Source organism: Eublepharis macularius, chromosome 12 (genome assembly GCF_028583425.1).
Source record: "Eublepharis macularius isolate TG4126 chromosome 12, MPM_Emac_v1.0, whole genome shotgun sequence".
Classification (NCBI taxonomy): Eukaryota; Metazoa; Chordata; class Lepidosauria; order Squamata; family Eublepharidae; genus Eublepharis; species Eublepharis macularius.
Genome location: NC_072801.1, coordinates 30,421,573 through 30,437,603, shown reverse-complemented (window position 1 = coordinate 30,437,603; position 16,031 = coordinate 30,421,573). Strand labels below are relative to the sequence as shown.

General features: G+C 41.1%; 1 protein-coding gene across 1 annotated transcript in view; it reads left to right on the top strand.

Annotated features, from left to right (window-relative positions):
- POLR1A (RNA polymerase I subunit A) overlaps nucleotides 1-16,031 on the top strand; it is a 58,438-nt gene that overhangs the window by 17,289 nt on the left and 25,118 nt on the right. The window contains exons 15-22 of the mRNA XM_054995023.1: nucleotides 1,243-1,392; nucleotides 3,682-3,865; nucleotides 4,216-4,298; nucleotides 4,397-4,555; nucleotides 6,322-6,420; nucleotides 8,804-8,956; nucleotides 11,631-11,713; nucleotides 15,037-15,202. Coding sequence (XP_054850998.1) covers nucleotides 1,243-1,392; nucleotides 3,682-3,865; nucleotides 4,216-4,298; nucleotides 4,397-4,555; nucleotides 6,322-6,420; nucleotides 8,804-8,956; nucleotides 11,631-11,713; nucleotides 15,037-15,202 — 1,077 coding nt within the window. The remainder of the gene's footprint in view (nucleotides 1-1,242; nucleotides 1,393-3,681; nucleotides 3,866-4,215; nucleotides 4,299-4,396; nucleotides 4,556-6,321; nucleotides 6,421-8,803; nucleotides 8,957-11,630; nucleotides 11,714-15,036; nucleotides 15,203-16,031) is intronic.

Sequence of the window (16,031 nt, the reverse complement as noted above, 5' to 3'; positions counted from 1 at the left end):
AAGATTTTAACTGGTGGGCTGGATACTCTGGGAAGAAGTGGTCCTTCAAGAGCTCTGGCTGTGTGCTGTTTGGAGCCTTATGGGCAAGAACCAGCATTCACGAACCAGTTTGTTTGGTTCGTGGAAACGTCACATCTGGGGCAGCAGAAGGTCTGCAGAAAGCCCATCCCCCGTTGCTTAGGAAACTGATCAGCGCCAGGCTGTCTGCAGTGACGAACTGAAAAATGAACCAAACAAACCATGCTAAAAATCATAGTGGTTTGTCACAGGTCATCAGAAATGCCCTACGACAAATCACTGGTTTGCGAACTGAAAAAGGGCCTGGTTCGTGACGACCTTTGGTTTGTATTTTGGTTTGTGCCCATCTCTACCGAGTACTACTACAGAAAACTGTACCATATACTACCTTAGCACATGTACCTCACATTTTACCACATGAGAAGCAGCACATCATAGAAGTTGAAAATATGTAACACAAATTGTGAAGTAAGCAAGAGAAAGGGTGTCATTTTGAAGTCTCATATAATCATAATATGACTAGCAACATACTTGGTTATCGAGTTGTAACACTGAAAATACTGAACTCTTCTGTAGAATATTTTCATTGTATACTTCACAGCAAATTTTAATTATGGACAGAATTAGTCACATTTAAACAATAAACATATCCTTTGAAAATACACTGAATATATTGCAGGAATTATTGTTTTCTAATATAGATTGCTATTTAAAAAATACTTCATAATTTGAGTGAGTAAAACCTTGTTTTAAAACATATTTCACTCATATTTCATAAAAGAGAATTACCAAATCAAAACCCTGTATTACATATACTGTTTCTAAAGCCTTGACATATTTATGTAGTGCTTTTACTTCCAAGTGTTGGGAAAAAATCCCCAGTGCTACCCCCAAAGGAGCATAAAGTTTATCTATGTATGTAGTACATTTTTATCCAGCCCTTCCTTCAAGGAACTCAGGGTGGTATACATGATTCGCCCCTCCTCCATTTTACCCTCACAACAATCTTGTGAGGTAGTTTAGATTGAATGAGTGTGACCAGCCAAAGGTCACCTAAAGAACTTCATAGCACACTGGGGATTTGAATCTGGGTCTCTCAGATCCTCGTCTGACACCTTAACCCCTGCACCATCTGCAGTGGGAAAGAATAGGTAACACTGATAAAGGGGACAACAGCCGATCACGCTAACTGATTGTATTGATTTGTTTGTTCTGTTATCACAGGTTGTTTCTACATTGCTTACAAATGTAATTCCAGAGGACTGGCCTCTGCTGAATTTGTCAGGAAGAGCTAAAATTGATGGAAGAGCCTGGGTGACAGCCTCTGGCCCAGGAATTTACCCATCAGGTCTTGACTTTATGTGTGAATCTCAGGTATGGATTAGTGTTCGTAAGGCACAGAGCTCACAGTTTCGTCAGATAAAATAAGTGGCCACCACAAGCTTGCTGGCCTCCCAGATAAGAGGATATCTGTAGATATTATCAGTAGTCTGGGGTGTTTTTGCTTTGTACCATTGATAAGGGTCTCTGAATTGTGTCAAACCACAGTGGGACAAATTTTTAATCTCTCCATGCTTCATATGGAGCAGCGAGCACCTCAAGCTAATTCAGAACTTGGCATTTCACAGTTTGGTGGACAGTCCCACTAGCAATGTCTCTGCAAAAAGATTAGACTGTCTGATCATCTTGTCTTGAGAAAGAACAGAGAAGCTGGAGGCATGGTGAAATGAAAAAGAATCAGGGTTTGTTTGTTTTTTGCATACCCTGATTCCAGGTGGAAACTCTGACCTTAAAGCAGTGGCTCGAAAGCAAGTTCCTAATATCCGTAAATCTCAAGGATGCTTCCTATATGTCACAGTAAGGCTGCCTTATTGCAGATTGCTTTGCCTTGCCTGTGAAAGCAGCACTGTCACTGTTGTGGTCTGCCCCAGGACCTCTCACCAGTGTTCTAATCACAGTGGTTGCAGATCTCAGGCTCCAGAAGGTGCTGGCCCATTTGTAGTTCGACAGTAGTAGTGCTTGAATTCTGCCAAAGGCAGATGTGCACATGGAGCTATCAGTTGTCTGTCTCAAGGATTATGAATTTATCATCATCAAGATAAGAACTCATCAAGATAAGATACTCAGAGGATGCTGCATTTCAAGCTGAGTGTAAACACTTTGTGCACCAGTTCTCATAACTAAATAAAGAGATCAGCAAGCTGAGGGACACTGGAAAGGAATGCAACAATTGGCTGGCTTTCAGTCTACTTGTCTTCTAGAAATACCGGTGTTCCTACATGGGGCTTAGATCCAAAAGCCATTTGTCCTGAGTGTGTTTGTTTGTTTATTCAGAGGATTTTTGTTGTGCTTTTCTTCCCAATGTTGGCCAAAAACAGCTTACAAAAATATAATACCATTTTAATAAATGTAAATAAACCACAGTAGAAGAACAAAAACATAAAAGCAAAAATGCATACAACATTCTGGGCTGGTGTCCACTGGGTTAATCCATCCTGGCTATGGACCAAGAACGCTTTTCTTCCGCAGTCATCTGTTGCCGTGTGTGTTCCTCCATGAGTAAAAGTCTCTGCTAACACAGGACTGCCAATGAGCTGGAAAACCCCTCATGTCAGAGGAGAATGCTGCAGAGCCAAAGGCCAAAGGCACAGTAACATCAATTGAAGTGAGGCTTGGGTTCCAGGCCTGGGAGATGGCACTGTAACAATACTTGGTCACAGTTGGAGGGTGAGGTGATGGTATGGTTTCCTTGTTGGCGGAACTTGAATTTTCCTTGACCTTATGGCTGCCAGGTCTTAAGAAGAACCTAAATGCAGTCCTCTGAAGAAAGATGTGAGCCTTAATAACAGGGATATATGATGTGAGAATCAAAAAGTGATGGGACCTTTGAGAGTCCATGAGTTTCAATCAAGATGGCAGTTTTGTCACTTACAAATAAGCAAGGCAGTACACACGTACGTGCTGTCAAGTCTCAAGTGACTTAAGGCAACCCTAGTAACGGGCTTTCCAGGCAAGTGGTTTGCCATTGTCTTCCTCTGTAGAATCTCCCTTGATAACCCCCCATCCGAGCACCAGCCCTGCTGATCTTTCAAGGTGTAACAAGATCAAGCTATACCATACCACCTTCCCTAAGCAAGGCGATGGAGAGGTCAGATTACTCAGTATTCCTTAGGATGGCCAACAAGTGGGTGGAAGAAGTGGTACCATGTGATACCTTTGCACACCAAGCCCTCGGACGTTTTCAGGCTGAAAGGCTTTGCAGCCTTAGTCTGGACCCAAGATGTGTGAGGATGTGTTCCATGAAAATACCATATTCCCATTTAGGATCTCAGCACATCTTGTTTTGCATACTTTTGTGAAAGCTCTCCAGAATCAGTGATCTTAGGACTCGAGCATCAGCGCTTCTGCACCTGACCTGAACATTGGTGTTGTATGATTTCCTGCCATATCACTTGTTCATGAGAATCTTATCTGTTATCCAGAGAGAATGGGCCAAGGCCATCCTTATCATCTACAGATGGTCATAGTACCCTGGTGTAAAGATACACTCAAGCTGTAGACCCAAGCACTGCCAAGGAATGTGTGGGGAAAAAATCTGGGATCCTTCATTCTGGATATGCCAGTCCTAACTTTACATTGTGTGTGTGTGTGTATGTCTGCTAGGTTATCATTCAAAATGGGGAGCTGCTCTGTGGGGTCTTGGACAAAGCTCACTATGGTAGCTCTGCCTATGGTTTGGTCCACTGCTGCCATGATGTCTATGGTGGTGAGACGAGTGGAAAAGTGCTGACGGCTCTGGCTCGGCTCTTCACAGCCTACTTGCAGTTCTACAGGGGCTTTACAATGGGTGAGTGGTTCAGTGGTAACAGAGGGATCGTGGTACCTGTGTGGGCAGAAAGCCACATGGAGCAGGCCTGTGGTGTGGATAGGGTAGGGTAGGAATCAAGCTAGATTTCCCCTCCTTTCTCTGTTCAAGTGGAAAAGCTGGTAAATTCTAACCCTTCCCTGGCATTAAGTCTTTTGAAAGATTCAGTTCTTTGTACTTACCTTATAAAATTTGCAATGTTAATTCCTTAGCCAAGTACAGCATAAATTTGTCTTGGTTTACCACAATAGTGATTCAGCTTTAAAGATGACCCCAAGTAGCTGACTGCGTCTGAAGTGGAAGAGGCAGAACATTCTTTTTTTCCATTATAGGAGTAGAAGATATTTTGGTCAAACCAAAAGCAGACCACAGAAGACGGAAGATCATGAAAGAATGTACCCGTTGTGGTTCAAAGGTAAATTTGTGCTCTTTTTGGAAAGTGGGAAGAGATTTTTCTTGCTTTTCCATGAATATTGTATTCTATCTGCCTTGACTCCTGCTTCTTTTTCTCAGGCCATTAAAGCTGCATTTAACTTGCCAGAAACCTCCTCAGGTGAGCAGGCCAGAGGGAAGTGGCAGGATGCCCACCTCCACAAAGACCAGAGAAACTTTAATATGGTCGATCTGAAATTCAAAGAGGAAGTGAACCATTACAGCAATGAAATTAACAAGGTTGGCATTAAGCAATGAGAGGTTGTGCTAATGCTTGTTGTTTCACATACTTGGTTCTATACTTGGTATTTACACATTAACGTTTGTATCTCAGGTTTGTTTCAAGGAGTTAAAGGGAATATAAGTTATCTCATTTTATTGTTACAACAGTCCTATGGTTTGTGTTGTGCTGACAGATGGTAACTTGCCCAGAGTCACCCACTTAGCTTCATTAACAAGCAAGCTACCATGGCTTAAAAGCAGAGGAATGTGCCATTTCTTAAGATTCTTCGTTTCTTAAGTCTAATAACAATGAACGGATGCCATTGCCGATAAAGTGTTAGGCAAGCTTGACAGTTTCAAATTAATTAATTAATGTGTTTCAGCTGATTGTTCTAAGAAATTGTGTAAGTGTATACATGTATGTTTTATTGATTTCAAAATGGGGAATGGGGAAATGAAATCACAAATATACTGGCTGCCCATCTGTTTCCAGGCACAATTCCATGTGCTGGTTCTTGCCTTTAAGGCCCGAAACAGGTGGGGGCCACAGTTACTGAAGGACTGCCTCCTCTTGTACTGTCCAGCCCAACAGTTATGATCTGCCCCCCCCCCTTCAAGCACTTCCGAGGTAAGGAGCGTGGCAACTAGAGGCAAGTCTTTTTCAATGGTGGTGCCTCACCTTTGGAACGCCCTTCCCCTTGAGGCTTCCGTGCCTTACTGTCTTTTAGGCACCAGTCCAAACCATTTGTTTTATCCAGGCTTATAACTCAGGGATTTTCTTTTTCAACTCTTGTATGGCCTGCTTCCAGCCTCAGTATTGTGTTATGAATTTTCTTCTATGATGTTAGTTGTTTTATGCTGTTTTAATTCCCCTGAATTGTTTTTAATATTTATAATTTAGGTTGCAGCTTTTACAATGTTGCAATTCACTTTGAGAGAAAAGTTAATTATAAATAGCCAACTTATGGTAACCCCATTGGGTTTTCAAGGCAAGGCACATTCAGAGGTGGTTTGACATTGCCTGCCTCTGCATAGTAACCCTGGTCTTCCTTGGTGGTATCCTATCCAAGTACTGACCAGGACGGACCCTGTTTAGCTTCCAAGAGCTGACGAGATGGACCATGCAAGTCAGGACAAATAAAACCATTGACATGAATTAATCTGGGCTGTGCAGATTAAATCCAAACCAAAGCTGAAATCCTCTCACATGATGGAAGAGATATTGTAATCACCCATTTGCTATAGAACTAACAAGTAAATGCCAGTGATACTATGAAGACACTGAAATGGAGGTTTCCCCGTTATTTTTATGGAAGAGAGTTAAATCCGCAGGTGTAGATGCATGGACAGCCACGCCCATGACATATCATGCAAAGTTCTTTTGGTGTGCTAAAATTAGCACAGCAATAGCTTTCAGTGCCTTTTGGGTTTTTTTCTTAAATTTAAACAAGGGAAGTTCTTCTGATGCTTCAATTTAAATTTGTATAAGCATGATTCCAATAAAAACAATTTCCACATAAAGCTTTGAATTGGTTTGAATGTAACATTTAAACCACATTTGCTTCCTCCCCCCCCCCCCCCCCGGCTAATCAAACATTTCAGTTCAATTGCTGTTGGGACCTTAAATTAACATGGGGTACTTTTAAAAAGTTTATGTATCAAATATACATCAGAATAAACATGCAAAATCAGATCATGCTGTATTTCAGGTTTCAGAAAATTTTCAGTTTCAGATTTTTCCAGAAAACTAACATTCTTTTTTTTTTGTTCTCCAAATAATTTAGGTGTGCGTGCCTCTAGGGCTTCACCGGAGTTTCCCTGAGAATAATTTGCAGTTGATGGTGCAGTCAGGGGCCAAAGGATCTACTGTGAATACTATGCAGGTATTAATGCAAGTAACATTTTGCATGAGTCCAGAATGCAGAGCTTTGATCATGGAGTAATGAGCTGATTTATCCATTTATCCAGTATAGAAATTTATTTTCCAATTCTTGATAGACTCAGAGCTTCCGATAAGTTCTAAAAACAGAGGTCTCTCTCTCTCCAGTACCCACTTCCCAGTGCAAGTTACTAATGTGGGTTCTTCTTGTTTTTAACTCTTTCTCATCAAGGAACACAGAGACTTCGTTAGAGTTTAAATCTATATTCTTTATTGAAGTAAGCCCTAATCATTTTAAGTAAGATACTAGAATATAAATATATATTAACGTAACTCCAATTAATGATGAACATGTGCATGCAATAAAAAGTAAATCCCTTAACATTTTCCAATCATAACTATGATTTATTTAAAATCAGAACATACTTAATCTGCTATGAAATCATTGGAATTTCATAAACACACAAACATGTATATTTCTCACCTAGAATCTTCCACATGAGATTCCCTTAGTCAGAACCCTAAGTTCTTACCTTGGTGACATCCTTTTATACTAAATGACATTTATTATCTATAAAGACATCTCTAAGGTATTTTACATGTGACAATAATATAAAAATGTGATTGGTCTTAGATTTAGCTGATTTTTCTTATCTTTAATCATGTGACTAAAGCTGTCTTATGATGCCAATGCGCACCTGCATAGATAAGACTCTGTAAATCTTTAAAAGGTATTTAAAAAACTACTACAAGTTCAAAAAGATTACACTTAGTCTTTTCTAGCAATTAAAAATCATTTACCTACTCTCTTTCCAACTACTTTTAATTTGTTGTCAAAGATAAAAGAATATATGTATTTTTCCACAACCTACTAAAAAAACTGCCTTAAAGGTCATACAAAGTTCATCAAAATCATACCTCTACCATAGTGGTTGCAGAGATCAAATGAGCCCCATTTTATATAAACAGTCAATAAATACAGTAAATAAAAGCCTGGAACAGCAAAGGACTACATCATTTGAGCTTATAGAAGATTAAATATTTATAAACGCATCCACTTTCTCTAGATCTAACACTTATCTCTGTGTTAGAGGGACAAAAGCATCTTAATGGTTCCAGGTTTGTTGTTCAGACTCTGATAATCTCAATTACTTTCTTTTCATTTGACTGGTCATCTCTCTTCAGACTATGAGCCAAGCTACAAGTGACGCCTTACACAGGTTGGACACTTGTCAGCTTCCCTCAAGTTTTGAAGGGAAATGTAGGCGTCCTAGTTTTACAGCTTGGCTTTCCATTACAGTTGCAAGACCAGGAGGCCTACATTTCCCATCAAAACTTGAGGGAAGCTGACAAGTTTCCAACCTGTGTCAGGCATCACTTGTAGCTTGGCTCTGTGTGCCTGTGTTAAAGCATGCCTGCTCTTTCATGCCTCTTAGAATGGCTTCCCCCTCCCCCAAATAACCTTCCCGAATGCCTGCCTTTTTAAAGTGAGCGCTTATTCTTCCCACAGTCCCCCCAAACCTCTCCCAGTGGAGATTTACTAGGCCCTTCCCTAAAGGCACAGGGTGGCCTTCTGGCTGTCCTTTGTTATCTCTGGTTGCATTCCTTATGCTAAGGGCTTTACAGCCACCACAGTCTGCAGCTTGGAATCTAGAAGGAAGGGAGAAGGGAGCTAGCTTTCTTCTGACCAGACTACCTGTAAAGGCAGTTTGAGCTTAACTTTTGATTATTTGCAAAATATAAACCAAGCATTCACAAAGCAAAGGAGAAAATTCTTACACAGATACTTTGGTGAAGTGCCATTCCATCATAAACCATCCCCCCCCCTCTGCCCCCCGCAGTTTACCCTCATTACAGCGCTGCAGGACTGAGTGAGAATGACCAGGGATTCACAGTGAGCTTTGGGCCCAAGACTTGCACTTGCTTCTCCCTGATTTCAGTCCAGCACTCTAATTACTACGCCATGTTGGCTGTCATTCTGAGTGGCCCCCTGTGGATTGCCTGTCCATGAAAATTATTCTTGTTCAAAATTTATTGCAAGAAATTATTCCATACAGAAAATTTTTGCTTCATTAAACCGGTAAAAGATTGCCCTGCATTGCTTTCCCTTTCTTCCTGTTCTCTCCTGTAAAAATTGATAAGAAAACATTGCATAGAAATGGCCGTTATTTTTTACTTTTCCAATGAGATTAAATCTGGCACTTGTGGGACCAAACTGATGCATGAAAGAAGGAAAGGAATACAGAGTAAAAAAGTCAACATGAAACCTTCATTGCTTGAGTGTGAAAAATAAGTTGCACTCATGGAGTTGGCAAAGAGAGTAAGTTAGTTTCAGTATCTGCTTTTGCATTGTCATTTATCTCTCTCTCTTTCTCGGCTTCCTAAAGATTTCTTGCTTGCTGGGCCAGATTGAGTTAGAAGGTCGAAGGCCCCCGTTAATGCCGTCTGGCAAATCGTTGCCATGTTTTCAGCCTTACGACTTTTCCCCCCGATCGGGAGGATTTGTGACTGGGAGATTTCTCACTGGCATCAAGCCTGCAGTAAGTAATTACTGTTTGTTTATTATTATAATTATTATTATACAGTATTTCTCAAAATACATTCAGTATCTCTCTGTAATCCATATTTATAGATAAATGTGATTTACTTTCCCATTAAATATGAAATATTGATAGTTGTAAATGATACCATTATTTGCTTTTCTGCCTTCCTTAATTCTTTCACTGTCCCTGCTTCTAGAGGCATTTACCCTCTCATGGCTAATCCATATTTGGCTAATCCCTGTTGGTGAAGTCTGTGGAAAAAAATTATGTTTAGCGTACATTTACTACTTCAAGCCAAAATCCAATGGATCTTTGGGCAGTAAGGGCCCATGTGATGGCAGAGATCAGTATGTTACATAAACTCAGTGCCTGTTTCAACCACCAAAAGCCTAGATATGCATTTTTATAGGTGATAGAATGTTTCTTTTGGCTCCACTTCCGTGGAATGTTTTCTGTGAAAAGAGGAAAGAGATTAATTTTGACCAGAGCACTTTACGAGGCATCTCTGGATCCATTATATTCTGAATATATTTTGCCCCAATCCCCAGAACAGATTACATTGTCTAGCCTCCTAAACACACAATCAGTTTTTTGTGAGTTTTTTTTATGTTGCAGGTGCTTTTGTTACAGAATGAAAACTGTAAGTGGCTGTGATTTGGATATGTTGTTAATGTGCAAGTGCTAATGTCCTAAAGGAAAAATGCCATTTCTTTATGCTTTTAGCCAAAAGAGCATAGCTGAGGAGGAAGTGCGTCCCACAACACTGGGCAGTGGCTTTTAGTAAGAAAAGACAGGCCAAGTTGATTTTACTCTCCTAATCAGTCTGTCTCTACTCCCAGGCCACAATAACTGTGATAGTTATTGACTGCAAGATAATCACAGATGTTGAGTGACTTCGGGTTGGATCCAGTACAAAATTTCTGCTGAGCATACAGCCACTGTAAATGCTGCCTTCATAGGTTGTAGATGGATAGAGGCTTTCTGATGAGGGTCCAACCTGCAAATCCAATTGTTGCAGACCTTTGTCTGTTACAAGTATTGATCGAACAAAAAAAAAGTAGGCCTGAAATTTGCTTCAGTTTTATATTTGCAAAAACAAATATTCTGTTACATTCTGGAAAAGAGCTGGCATTCAGTAAGATGCCCAGATAAATCTCTGGACAATTAAAAAGTACAGAGTTTGTTGAAAAAATTTAAAATAGCTAATTTCTTCTGTAGCTCAGAGAAGTGCTCAATCTCATACCATCAGAACTGACAAGTTGGAAGGTTTTGATATAATCATAAGAGTTTGATGTAATAGAACATATATAAGACTGCTACGCCCTGGAAACCAACAAGTCTTTCAGACTTGGGTTGTGTGTGACTATCTAATCTTTCTGAAAGCATTTGGTGAAATTACTAAAATTATATTTTATCTTTTAGATATAAGATAGAAGATGTATGATTTTTCTGATATCTTTGACATACTGAAGTATATTTTGTATTTTTGTGATCTTTGTATATTTGGTAATTATATCAACCCTGAGACTCTCATCCCCCATTCCAGATGGCTTTCCTAGCCACTCAGAACCCCTAGGAGCCTCTAAGAGCTCTGGTCGTTTGTTTGAAGCACCTTGGCTTCCTGGGTTCTTTTGAGTGTGTGTACTTCTTTGGCAAGCAACACTGGACACAGGCTGATGAAACATATTATTGGAGTTTATTAAAGAAAGAACATATGAGTGTGTGCCAGGCAGAAACTGCTCTTAGAAAGCATTTAGCAAAGGCAGAAAACAAATAACAGCTTGCTGATCTAAATATGTTCTAACTGTATGTTCTAACTCTGTCTAACTATGTTCTAACTATATGTTCTCACTACTGGCTATCTGACTAAGCATGCTCTCAGTTGGTTCCAAAACTGGTTGGTCTTACCAAAGTCCATTTATGCCAGCTTATTCTAAGGCATCCTGGAGGCATAGAGCTGAGGAGCTCTCTGTCTCACACTGCAGATAGTTGGCAATGGCTACAGGGTAGAAAGATTGATAAACTGCCTAGAGACAAAGAGGCTTCTTGAAATCTGGAGGGCATCAGCCTACTCAAGGAACCAATCAGGGCTCAACTTCTTAATTGGACATGGCAGCCCTGTGAAATTTTAGGACGTATGGCTGTAGGTGAGATCAGCACCAAGGCTACTCTCTCACAAGAAAGCAGCCCAGGTGCAGGCGTGGGACTTTCCCAGCAAACTGGCCTAGGAAAAGACACACAGGATGTGAGGCCTGAACCAACGTTTTACTTTGTATTACGTGGAACAAGGCCTGATCCTTACAGTAATATCAAGAGTGATTAGATGGATTTTAACTAAAATTCTTAAAAAACAACATTGAGCGATTATTGGCTGGGACACATGGTTCTCACTTGATACTCAGAATAAATAAACTTCTGACATCTCTTCAGTCATGGGCTGTTAAACTGTAAGATTGGCTGTGGGAGGGACCATTTCAGTATAGCCCTGTAGTTTAGTGGTTAAAGCTTGGTGTTGAAATAGACAGAGACTTGTAGTTTCCATGTGTCTTTGTTTAGAAGGAATGCTTCCCCACAGGGGAGTTAAAACACCATAGCACAATGATGGAGCGATGATGTTTGCTGCTCTGTATGTGTGTTTTCTTCTTTCACAGAGGTTGTAATTGTGTTTTAGGAATTCTTCTTTCATTGCATGGCTGGTAGAGAGGGACTGGTGGATACTGCTGTCAAAACCAGCCGATCTGGGTACCTTCAAAGGTAAGTTTCTTTCTTCTTTTTTTTGCAAAACATAAGGTGTGGGTGTGTGGGGGGGTTGCTATGGCTCAGTGGTAGAGCATCTGTTTGGCATGCAGGAGGTCCTCGGTTCAGTCTCCAGCATCTCCAGAGGCAAAAATCAGGTAGCGGGTGATGTGAAAGACCTTTTTCTGAGCCCCTGGAGAGCCCCTGCGAGTCTGAGTAGACAATAATGATCCTGATTGACCAATGGTCTAATTCAGTATAAGGCATCTTCATTTGTTTGTGTGTCTATGTGAAACTGCATATAGCTAAATTACTTTTTGGCAAAGAGCAAAGAACTTGCTCCTTCAAATGAGACTTCTCTGATGCTGCTGAGTCAGTTGTCTGAGCGAGCAGGTACCTTGTTCTGCTGTTCTTGTTCTGTGCCTGCTTTGCAGTTTTCTGCACTTCAAAGGTTTCTTGAGCACCTTTTGAAGACATTGCTCTGTGGGATCCCTTGTCATTCATTTGGAAAATTGACCAGACCAGAATATTTATTGCAGGTGGCCAAAGGCCATCACAATCAAGCGAATACAACTCAAATAAAACACATAAGCAAAACATAAACACCAAACAAAACGATGATATTAAAAACACACAAAAATTACTTAAAACACATAAGCACCTTTGTTATAGTTTGACACTGAGAGATCTCTGTCTTTTGGTGCTACACCTCTGAAGATGCCAGTCACAGCTGCTGGCGAAACGTCAGGAACTACAATGCCAAGACCACGGCGATACAGCCCAGAAAATCCACAACAACCATTGTTCTCCGGCCCTGAAAGCCTTTGACAATATATCACCTTTGTTATACATAGGTGAAGAAGTCTCAACCATTAAGCGCAGCTCAAGCCCTGATTTTCTTATCTGCCAGGGTAAACTGGCAGTGTAGAAGTATAGATCCAGGTTGGAAAGAAAAAGGGTTAATTTTTCCACCACATGGGAAGAATCAATGTTATTTGAGATTTCCCCAAGAAATTTATTTCTGGGCTCTGTATACAGAGGGCAGAACAAAAGATAATGGGGAAGGTCTTCAGAGACTGAAGCTCCACAAATACAAAATCAGGCATCAATTGGTACTTGTGTGTAACGACCGTTTTATCGACCCAGAGACTCTCATCCGCTGTCCCTCATGGCTTTCCGAGCCCCTCAGGACTCCTAGGAGCTTCTAAGAGCTCTGGTCATGTTTTTTGAAGCACCCTGGCTTCCTGGTCTCTTTTTAGGGTGTGTACCTTCTTGGCATGCAATACTGGACACGAGCAGGTAAAATATTATTGGAGTTTAGTAAAGAAAGGAGAGTACGCAAGGCAGAAACTGCTCTTAAAAGCATTAGGCACGGCATGAAAACAAAATAAATCCTGTTGAACTATGTTCTAACTAACTAAAACACTACTGGCTAGCTGTCTGAAAGTCCTCTGAGTTGGTTCCAAAGTTAGTTGATCCTATCAAAGTCCATCCATGGCAGCTTACTTTAGGCATCCCGGAAGTGGCACGGAGCTGAGAAGCTCTCCCTCACGTTGCAGATGGTTGGCAATGGCTACAAGGTAGAAACTGATAAACTGCATGGAAACAAAGAGGCTTCTCGAAATCAGAATGCATGACGAAGAGAACTGTGATTCTCGAAAGCTTATGCTACAGTAAAGTTGGTTAGTCTTAAAGTTGCTACTGGACTCTTTTCGATTTTGCTACTACAGACTAACACGGCTAACTCCTCTGGATCTATGAAATCTGGAGGGGCATCAACCCACTTGAAGAACTAATCAGGGCTCAGTTACTTAATTGGACATTACAGCATGTGAAAGTTCAGGGAGTGCACTGGAGCTGAGCTCAACACCAGGTTCCAGCCTTCTCAAGGCTATTTTTTTCACAGGAAGAAAGCAGTCCACAGATGCAGTTAATTGACAGAACTAGGGACTTTCCAGTAAACAGGCCTAGTAAGAAATCTGCAGGACATGAAGCCTGAACCAATGTTTCAAACTTAGCATTCTGTATTAGGTGGTAGAAGGCCTGGTCCTTACAACCGTCTATAATGGCTGAGGGCATTGTTTGAAACCTCAGAGAAGCCATTCTAAAACTAGAAAAGGAGATTTTTGGTCAAATAAGAGGCTCTGCCATGGTCCCTCTTGAACAAACCAGGGAGAATATTTGGAACAGAGAGTTGTACTTCTGTCCAATGCAGCATCCATCTTAAAAGATCCAGTCTCATATATTGAGATCAGGCAAGGGGACGCCTTGAAAGTCATCCACCAGGGAAAAATGATGGAGGATATTGTAAAAGCCAGCAGAGCAAAGAGCGTCTGAATGGAGCAGTGCATTGCTTTGCCTTAAGAGTGGACTAGCAGAGAGATTCCTTTGCTTTCTCCCAAATTCAAATAAGGCCAATTGCAAATGGACTCTGGTAGAAGGTAACCTAAGTTCAGCCTGTGTTAAAACTGCTGGAGTGCCTCGAGGCAAAGCTAGAATCCTCTTTAAAAAGAGGTTTTGAATTGATTCCAGGTTCAAAGTCAGGCATTCATTCCAACCCCAGATCTCTGCACCATATAGAAACTTGGGGATAGCCTTACACTGTAAGAATTTCAAGGCTGGCTCAACTAAAAACCCTTCTTTCGAGGTGGAAAATTTAAAGATGGCCCCAATGGTTTTCAAAACTGAGGTTTTTGTTATGGCCAGGTGGGCTTTCCATTATAAGGTTTCACTGAATGTCACCCCAAGATACTTAAAGGATGTGCATTGTTCAAAGAGATTGCCATCTACTGACCATTTAAATCGTTGAAGTCTCTTCCTAAAGACCATTACTTTGGTCTTGGCAAAGTTGATGTTTAAGGCCTCGCCCTTACATAAATTGCCCAGTTTAGTCAACGTCCTCCTTAAACCGATACAAGTTAGGAACACCAAAACAGGCTCACAGACACAGCAACAGACATCCACTGACGGTACACAGCTGCGGTCCCGAACTCCTGAGCTCAAGCAATCCGCCGGCCTCAGCCTCCCATAGGAACACCAACACCATGTCATCTGGGAGAATTGATATGTTCTGACCCCCACCCTCCCCCCCAAGATGGTGGAAAGAACTCAGAGTCTCACAAGCTTGGAACTATGTCATATAAGTAGAGATTGAAGAGCAAGGGGGCCATAACATACCCCTGTTTAACACCCCCAAGTAATTGGAATCTCCTCTGTTAAAGAGCCTGCGGGGCCCACCTTAACTCTAGCAGATATGTGGGAATGAAATTCTGGAATCATTTGGAAAAATAGCCACGAGTGGAAACCCAAAACAGCCCTTCCCCCTCTTTTTTTTTGCACAGGTGTATTATAAAGCATTTGGAAGGGCTGATAGTTCATTATGACCTGACTGTACGAGACAGCGATGGCAGCATTGTGCAGTTTCTCTATGGAGAAGATGGCTTAAACGTTCCTAAAATACAATTCCTGCAACCCAAGCAGTTTCCTTTCATTGCAGATAACTTCAAGGTAAGATTCTTGGATGTCTTCCAGCTCACCTCTCTTGTTAATTTCAACAGATTTTTAAATCTAGGACTTAGAAGGGTATATTCTGTAATAATCAAATGCTGGGTTTTCACAAGAAATAAACTCCTATTTTTAACCTATTTTACGAATGTGTAGCGATGAAGTCAAATTCTTGTTCTGGAAGGCTAGAGGGAGCACTTCCTTTTGCCATCTGAGCTCTGCTGGAAGGACCATCGTTCCCTAGAAGAATCAGCTGCCCCCCTCCTTTCAGATGTCCCCTCCTGCTTGCATTAAGCCACAGGGAAATAATCTGGGGAAAGCCCTACTTTCCACACATTCCCATCCTACTTGCTTTCTGGAGGAGTTGCAAAACAGAATTATTTAAGAAAGGGTTTGGGGCTTTGATTAAGGGGGTAATTTGGCAAATTGCTGGTCAAAATTGGTAAGTATTGGAGGGAACTGTTCTTTGATTTGCTTTTAAAATTGATTTTTTTGTTTTAGGCTGTTGTAACCTGCCTCATTTCCCAATATTTGGGGGGAAGGTGGGTTTATAAATCTTTTCATAAATTAAAAAAAAACTCAACTGAGCAAACTATCTGCTCAAATTGGAGTTGGGGCACCATTATCCCATTCCTTTGGCATGCACTATGGATTTTGGAAACGCAAACTTCAGGAATCTGAGGGAAGCATTGGGTGGTATCCCATGGAGTAAAATACCAGGATGGGTGGCATTTTTTTAAATGCAAGATGCTGAAGGCGCAGTTGCAGTCCATTCATTGGAAGAAGAATGGAAGTCATTGTAGGAAACCAGGCTGACTCCATAGGGGGCTTT